The sequence below is a fragment of the Zootoca vivipara genome, chromosome Z2, assembly GCF_965207765.1.
Source record: "Zootoca vivipara chromosome Z2, rZooViv2.hap1.1, whole genome shotgun sequence".
Lineage (NCBI taxonomy): Eukaryota > Metazoa > Chordata > Lepidosauria > Squamata > Lacertidae > Zootoca > Zootoca vivipara.
The window spans coordinates 36925908-36934441 of NC_142585.1; the positions used below are offsets into that span (position 1 = coordinate 36925908).

General features: G+C 47.2%; 1 protein-coding gene across 2 annotated transcripts; it reads left to right on the forward strand.

Annotated features, from left to right (window-relative positions):
- The first annotated feature begins 805 nt into the window (after nucleotides 1-805).
- UCK1 (uridine-cytidine kinase 1) lies at nucleotides 806-8237 on the forward strand. 2 transcript variants are annotated; one of them, XM_088664817.1, is made up of 7 exons: nucleotides 806-1012; nucleotides 2325-2484; nucleotides 3306-3402; nucleotides 3852-3994; nucleotides 5336-5430; nucleotides 6608-6656; nucleotides 6902-8237. In XM_088664817.1, exons 2-7 carry the CDS (start codon nucleotides 2346-2348, stop codon nucleotides 7087-7089), a joined length of 711 nt encoding a protein of 236 aa, XP_088520943.1. In that variant the 5' UTR covers nucleotides 806-1012; nucleotides 2325-2345; the 3' UTR covers nucleotides 7090-8237. The 2 variants fall into 2 exon arrangements, with proteins under 2 accessions (XP_088520943.1, XP_034968519.1); XM_035112628.3 differs by having other exon boundaries at nucleotides 806-1008.
- The last annotated feature ends 297 nt before the right edge of the window (nucleotides 8238-8534 follow it).

Below are 8534 nucleotides of genomic sequence, written 5' to 3' on the forward strand. Positions count from 1 at the left end.
TCCATTCCAATTCTGCTTGCTCTGCCACTGCTGCCCCAGCTTCAGAATGTGATTTGGGGTTAGCTGTTTTAGATCCTGCTGCCAAGTCCTATTCAGATGCTCAGTGAACCCTGAAGCTGCTGGAGGATGGGGGATGATTTTAGATGTTACAAATGGTTTTTAATATATTTTATTTTATTTTTAATAGTATTTCTGCCACGCCTGGGCTCTTTTTGAAAGGAACTGTGGGATAGAAATTTAATAAACAATTTGCATAAGCTAAAACGAATTGTTAGTCTTTTAGATGTCACAAGTCTCTTAGGCTGCCTACATGGCATACATGTAAAGTACATAATTTCCCCCAAATAATCCTGGAAATTGTAGATAATCCCTTGACAGTACTACTATTCCCAAAACCCATAACAAACTGCATCTCCCAGGTTTCTTGGTGGTGGTAGAGAATAATGCACTTTAAATGTATGCTGTGTACTTGGCCTTAAGTGTGGTGCAGGGCAATGAACAAAATTTGGTTGATTATAATTGCTCGGATTTCCAAGTCTTTAACTTTTTTCTTTTTATCCTATGCTGCAGCACTTTATTGCGCTTCCTTCCCAGCTTCAACACCGCCTCCTAACCCCGAAAGCCCCGCCCCCGGCGCCCGCCCCGCCCCTTGTCACTACCGCCTTCGTGCGCAACAGACTTTGCGCAAGCTTTCCGGAGGAGGATAAAGAACTTCGTTTCCCAGCGTGCTCCGCGTCCCGCCCGTGAGCCGGCCGAGCGCTCCCCGCCGCGCTGTGCTTGCTGGGAGATGGAGTCTGTGCGTCCTAGGGCAGTGGCAGCTGCGGCATATGAGACGGGGCCGGCCCTTTCTGCAATGCCCAAGTCATGGCCACTACGGGCAGCAATGGCATCGGGTGCAGCGGTAGTAACAGCAGCAGCAGTAGCAGCCTGCCGGGCGTTGGGGAGACGGAGCGGCCGCACCCGCGTCCTTTCCTGATCGGGGTGAGCGGAGGCACCGCCAGCGGCAAGGTAGGTAAGCGGGGGCTCCCTGGCTACGTGGGCCGCCGCGCCCCTGCTAGAGGGGCGGCTTAGCGCAGCCGAAGTGCAAAATGAAAATGCAAAAACAACAACAACAACAAAATAACGGTATTGCAAGCAAAGCAAAGCAAAAAAAGTTAATTCTCCTAATTGCATTGCATTGCACTGCGGACCTGTGCGCGATTCTTGCAAAAGCTTCAAATCCCTGAGAATTTTCCCTGTATCTCTCCTGGCACTTTTAAACGTCCCGGATGATGATGGTGATGCTTATATTGTATTTATTCTTACATTTGTATCTCATCTTTCCTCCAAGGGGGTCACGTGCATTGTCGTCTCTCCCCCCCCCCCGCGCCGCCCCATTTTATCCTCACAACAACCCCGTGAGGTAGGTTAGGCTGAGACACTTACGGAACTGGCTCAAGGTCACTTGGTGGGCTTCATGGCTGGAGTAGGGAAGTTTTGAGCCTTGATCTCTCCCAGGGCCTAGTCTGACACTTCTTAGCCCCTACTCCTCGGTGGTTTTTTGCCTGTAATCCTCGCTCCACCATCCAGGGGCAGATGATGATCTATTATGAAACTATTGAAACTTAATCTTAAAAGCCCCTAATCCCAGAGGGGCCACTGAAGTGAGTTTAGTCCACATAGTTTACATTTTTTTTTCTTTAAAAAGGACACCCCAAATTTCCCCTATTTTTCATTCCCTCCCCCCATAACTAGAAAACAATAAGGCATAGGATTTTTTAAAAAAATCCACACCAGTGACTTTGACCATAGCTGTCAAGTTCTCCCTTTTTTAAGGGAAATTCCCTTATGCTGAATAGGCTTCCTCTCGAGAAAAGGGAAAACTTGACAGCTATGACTTTGACATGCAAGATAATCCAGTACAGCAGTTTTAATCAAAATGGTGAGGTGCAGTAGTTACAATTTCTTTGAAAATTGTGATCTGTTGTGGAACAACCCACTGAAGATTAACAATGGTTACCCAGACCTCATTGCTGGTTTGGAAGGGGCCACCATAACAGTACAAGCTTCAGGGGCCCCCAAATGTAGGTCCACCACTGCTCTCCCCTCCCCCAAACCCCCCAAGTCCCTCATTACTTTGCATGGTAAAGCAGACACTGTAGGGTTTCTGGCTTTTAGGGTCTTCTTCTGTTCAGTTTAAATTTATGGTTACATCTGCCTCTTCTTTCGTGGACTTCAGTGCTGTGTTCATTGTTTTAGGTATGTTAGGCTGAGAAATTTCGACCATGTGTGTTGCTTTGTTTGTTTTTCTGATATGTTCCAAAATTCTCCTCCCCCCGGGGCAGTCGACAGTGTGTGAGAAAATCATGGAGCTGGTGGGGCAAAATGAAGTGGATCACCGTCAGCGGAAAGTCGTCATCCTCAGCCAGGATCGGTTCTATAAAGTGCTTACGACGGAGCAGAAGGCAAAAGCCCTGAAAGGACAGTACAACTTTGATCACCCAGGTATTCCCAGTGGGGCAGCCGGGTAATTTTTAGACAGTGGACTTAGCGGTCCTATGGACGGGAAAGATGGACTCCCTCAGAGTGGAATAATAATAATAATTTATTATTTATACCCCGCCCATCTGGCTGGGTTACCCAGCCACTCTGGGTGGCTTCCAACAGAAAAATAAAACACAGTAATCTATTAAACATTAAAAGCCTCCCTGAACAGGGCTGCCTTCAGATGTCTTCTAAATGTCTGGTAGTTGTTTATCTCTCTGACCTCTGATGGGAGGGCGTTCCACAGGGCAGGCGCCACCACCGAGAAGGCCCTCTGCCTAGTTCCCTGCAACTTGGCTTCTCGCAACAAGGGAACACATATTGTCTATATTTTTAAAAATTAAACCCAGCATTCATTTATTAATTTTAACAAAACTCTTGCCTTTGAAGATGCTGTCCATAGATAGGTTTATGTTGCGGCCAACTGAGCTCTGTTCAGAGGAGACCCACTGAAGTTTAAGCACCTAAGTCAAGGCCATCCATTTTGGTGGTTCTATTCTGAGTAGGGCTAGCACTGCACAGAACCATCTCCTTTTGCCCCCTTGCGTAGGTGAAATTGCCTCCACATCCCACCTGTCAAACAGGTAATAAAGCCCTATTTATTAGTTGCTGCTGTGATACACATCACCTGCATGGGTCCCCGGTACATGAGATCAGACTGGGTGGAAGCAGCTTTTGTACCACCGTCATAGTGCCTGACTTGCAGTGCATCTTAAATCTGAAACCGCCTCTGCTGCTGATCCAGTTCCGCTTGGCCACCCTTTTTTTTTTGCATTGCACAGATGCTTTTGACAATGAATTAATGCAAATGACGTTGAAGAATATAGTGGATGGCCAAACGGTTGAGGTTCCAACGTACGATTTTGTGACCCATTCCAGGTCAGTATGCATTTCCTTCTATTGTGCAAAATGTGGCCTTAGAATTGTAGAGTTGGAAAGGACCCCAAGGGTCACCTCGTCCAACCCTCTGCAATTGCAGGGATTGCAGCTAAAGAATCCCTGAAAGATGACCACGTCCTGAGGTAGCTCGTTCCACTGACGAACAGCTCTTACCATCAGAAAGATCTTCCTAAGGTCATTCGAATTCATTGGTTTGGGTCCTACCCTCTGGAGCGGCAGAAAACAAGCTTGCTCCCTACTTCCATGTGGCAGCCCTTCATTTCTTTGAAGATGGCTATCCTATCGCCTCTCAGTCTCCTGTTCTCTAGGCTAAACATCCCCGGCCCCCTCAAGCATGACATTCCAGATGTTCTCCCTGGGAATTTGGAACAGTCACACTGGGACCTTTCTTAACCACATCTTACCATTCCGTGTCATGTCCACTGCAGGCTGCCTGAGACGACTATGGTCTACCCTGCAGATGTGGTGCTTTTTGAGGGGATTCTGGTATTCTATACTCAAGACATCCGGGACATGTTTCATCTCCGTCTTTTTGTTGACACGGACTCAGATGTCAGGCTCTCCCGGAGAGGTAACCCCTGGTTCCTTGAATTTATTTAAACACTTTTACCACAGGGTTTGGAAATTTCCCTAGATGTTGCCTCCACCATCCCATAAACCATTGGCCATTCTGTCTGGGGCTGATGGGAGCTGGAGTCCAACAACATCTGGAGGGTCACAGATTCCCCAGCCCTGATCAAAAAATAGATCTCTTTTCTCATTAGGAAATGCTTCCTGTAAGGTAAAGGTAAAAGATAAAGGACCCCTGGACGGTTAAGTCCAGTCAAAGCTGACTATGGGGTTGCGGCGCTCATCTCACTTTCAGGCCAAGGGAGCTGCCGTTTGTCCACAGACAGCTTTCCGGGTCATGTGGCCAGCAGGGCTAAACTGCTTCTGGTGTAACGGAACACCGTGATGGAAGTCAGAGCACACGGAAACACTGTTTACCTTCCCACCAGAGTGGTACCTATTTATCTACTTGCACTGCTATGCTTTCAAACAGCTAGGTAGGCAGGAGCTGGGACAGAGCAACAGGAGCTCACCCCGTTGTGCGGATTCAAACCGCCAACCTTCTAATTGGCAAGCCCTAGAGACTCAGTGATTTAGACCACTGTGCCACCCGCATCCCTATGCTTCTTCTAAACAGAGGCATTGAAGAGGAATACTGCTACTTCAATCAGGGATAGGGAAACCTAAGGCCTTTTGGATGTTGCTGGACTCCCAACTCCTGGCATCCCTGATCATTGGCCATGCTGGCTGAGATTGATGGGAGTTGAAGTCCAACAACATCCAGGGGGTTCCAGGTTCCTCATCTCTTGGTTATACAGGAAGCAATGTTCTAAATATGTTAGGGAGAAGTAGAATGGAGACCATGGAAGTAGAATCTAGACGTTGTGACTCGTAACCATTGATAGCCTCTTCTCCACAAATTTGAAGCCATCTAAGCTGGAGGACATCACTACATCTTCCCCAACCTCCAGATGTTCTGGACTAAGAACATAAGGAGAACCCTTCTGGGTCAGGTCATTCGTTCATCTAGTCCAGCATCCTGTACTCATAAAGGTCAACCAGAAGCCATAATGTGAAGCCCACAAGGAGGACCTGAGAACAACAGCACTTGTGATTCCCAGCAACTGGTATGCCAAGGCACATTGTCACCAACATTGGAACACAGAACATAGCCATTGTGGCTTGTAGCCACCAGTAGCCTTATTATTCCCCATGAATTGGTCCAGCCCTCTTTTGAAGCAATCTATGTTGCTGGCCATCACTACATCTTGTGGACTTGAGCTGTGGTTGTAATTCTGTGCTGTGTGAAGAAAGACTTTCTTTTGTCTCTTTAAACTACCCTGTTTGGTTCCTCCGGCTGTAGTTCTCCGGGATATGAAGCGGGGAAGGGACCTGGAGCAGATCCTGACCCAGTACACGACGTTTGTCAAGCCTGCCTTCGAAGAGTTCTGTTTGCCGGTATCAGAATCTTTTATCCCCCCCTTCCCTCTCAAACCCATTTTGGAAGCATGGAAGGCTGGTGGAGGAACATTTCCTCCTCACAGTATCTCTCTGGCTGTCTCAAGAGAGGTTTCATTGATATTGGCTTGGAATCAAACCTCCCATTCATGTCAGGAACATAGGAAGTGGCCTTAAACCAGGCCAAACTGTTGGTTCATCTAGCTCAGTAGTGTCTATTCTGACAGCAGCTTTCCTGAGTCTCAAGCAGAGAGGAGGTATTTTCCCCATCACCTGCTCCTTGGTTATTTATTTTAGCTGGAGATGCTGATCTGGGCCTTTCTGTGTGCTAAATTGTGTTATTCCACTGAGCTTAATTGTGTGGTTCTCCGCTTTCTTCTGCGACAAAGCCTCACCTGGGAATGGAACCCAGAGGGGCCTCTTACATCCCAGAGATAATTGTGCCTCTTTGACAGAATTCCCCGAACCCTGATGCTATCCAGTTGTTCTGAACTACAGCTCCCATCCCTCCCTGGTTGTTGGCTGTGGTGGCTGGGGCTGGTGGGGTGTGTTCTCCAAAGTGGCTTGTGAAAAGTCAGCCCTGGGAAATGGTAAGCCTTGCAGACGTATCAGGCCTTCAGAACACTCCCGCAGGCTACATCTCTTAATGACCCGGATGCAAAGTGTGTCTTTCCCTGGCTGGAATGCCTCCCTGAATTCCACTGATGCATCTCACTTGTCTGGGTGGAGTTGAGTGCACCAGTGTTTGTACAGTAGGCTAGTTTCTACAAAGGTAAAATTTATAGGTTGCCCCATCTGCTTTTGCCTCTGGTCCCACCCATCACTGGCATGTGGCTCTTGGAGGGTTGCCCAGAAGGGAACTGTAACCTGATCTGAGGAAGGTTCCTCTGTCTTAAATGACACCAGTAACAAGAGGAAACGTCTTCACAAAGTCCACATGGACTTAGCCTCCTTGCTCCCTTTCTGTCCTAAAGGGCAGAGGTCAGGTGTCTCCAGAGCAGCTTTCCCTCGCCTGGAACTCTAGATGGGGTTGGGACTCTAGCTCTCATCAGACTGAGCCAGAGTGGGCAACTTTCAGGGATGCTGGGAGTTGAAGTCCACCAATGTCTAGAGGGCACTAGAGGCAGCTCTGGAGGTTTGTTCATAGACTCACAGTTCTTATATTTCTTATCTCCAGACCAAGAAATACGCCGATGTGATTATCCCTCGAGGAGTGGACAACATGGGTAAGAGGCATTTTTGCCGTTCTAGGCTCCTGAAGGCTCATTTTGTATATTCATTTCAGGCAATGAAGATGCAGAGACTTCTGAAATGATGGTTATTAGCTGGAATTTTCCACCACCTGCCCCGTGATTCCTTTGTAATAATTAGCAATAATGTAGATGCCAGACTCTGTGCTTAGTTTGCCACTGACCTCTGGTCCCTTCCCATAATTAATTCCTCCACCCACCTCTTGCCTTTCTTCCGGCAGTTGCTATAAACCTCATTGTGCAGCATATCCAGGACATTCTTAATGGTGACCTCTGCAAGTGGCAGCGTGGGACGATGAACGGGCATGGACGCTCCTCCAAGAGGCCCTTCCCTGAGCAAGTAGACAGCAGCCCCCTGCTGGCTCCCGGCAAACGGTCCCACTTGGAGTCCAGCAGCCGCCCCCACTAATGGGGCCAGAAGCTCCTCCCACACCAGCTGGACTTTTGACCGGTTCCAAGGTTCCCTTTGGATGCCCTTCAGTGCTCCATATTCTCTTCCAAGAGGTGACGAATCTGTGGTTTTAAACTGCCTTCTGTTTTTAGTTTCTCTCCTTTCAGATAGTACCTAAATCTGCCCCAGAAGTTAAAAAAAGAAGAAAAGTGTTTCTTTTTTTGGTGTTCTCTCTAGTCTTTGACTGCCATGGTTTTTAATTTTCTAGGAGAGAAAATGGGTCTGCCACAGGCAAGCAAATTGTCTTTGTGCTTAAATTCTTCCCTATTTCTCTCCCCCGCCCTAATATAATTTGACACAGGAGTGATGGCCAGAAGGCTGCTTTTCAGAGTCAAATTTATTTTCCCGCAAATTCATTTCATTACACCAAGACTTTTGCATAATATTTTGAGAGGAGAGGGCCATGTGGAACGGTGTGCAATTTCTCTCCTGCCGCGTGGCCATCAGCTTAAAAAGCCAGAATCATTTTAGTACAAAAAAAATCCAGCTTCACCATTATCTTCTGGCAACCGTGGGGATAGCCAGCCCCCTTCAATCTCTCAAATATATGGTGCTTTCTCAAGGAGGGGGGGCATAGCTTTGGTGTTTTTATGCACTCCACTAGGTAACGATGGGATAGACTCAGGAGGATGTGTGTTTTTAAATATAAAGCAGCTGCCTTTTCACAGACTGCATCTAGCTAACATAGAATTGACTGAGCAATTCTGCGCTCTCTATTTAGCAAGACAAGGGGCAACTGTTAGCTGATCAGCTGTGGGCAATGGCAGAATCCATCCCTTAAGGCTTCCAGTTGACTTGTAGTTTTAAGAAGTGGTAGATTCTTCTTTGATCAATAATCACCACCAAGTAAACAGTGTTTGCCTCATCTGAAATGTTTTGCTATTAAAATGCATTTGTGCTGCTATTGCTGCCACTACCAGGTGGCATTTTTCAAAGTTCGGATATCTTGTTTTGACGTTGGAAATTACCTGGTCAGTGGTTTTTATAGAGTCATTTTAACCCCTGGGCAAATGGTAAAAGTGAGGCCTTGCCAGCTCTACATTTTCTAAAAGCTTGACTCGGTTAGTTGGTTTGTTTTGGCTTTGTTAATAAATAAATAAAAATGACATGGCCGAGTTGTTTTTTCCCTTCCTCCTATGTGTGTGTGTGTATCCGTAATATGATCAAAAGGAATATGGTCAGTGCAAATGGTGTGGTGGTTAAAGACCTAGGAGACCAGGGTTTGAATTCCTGCTCGGCCACGAAGCTCACTGGGTGACCTTGGGCCAGTCACTGCAAGGACTGAAGAACCATGTTCGCCACCTTGAGCTCCTTGGAGGAAAAGGTGGGATACAGAGTCATGGGGAAAAGAAAGTACACCCTCTTTGAATTTGGTGGTTTACATATCAGGACATCATCATCAT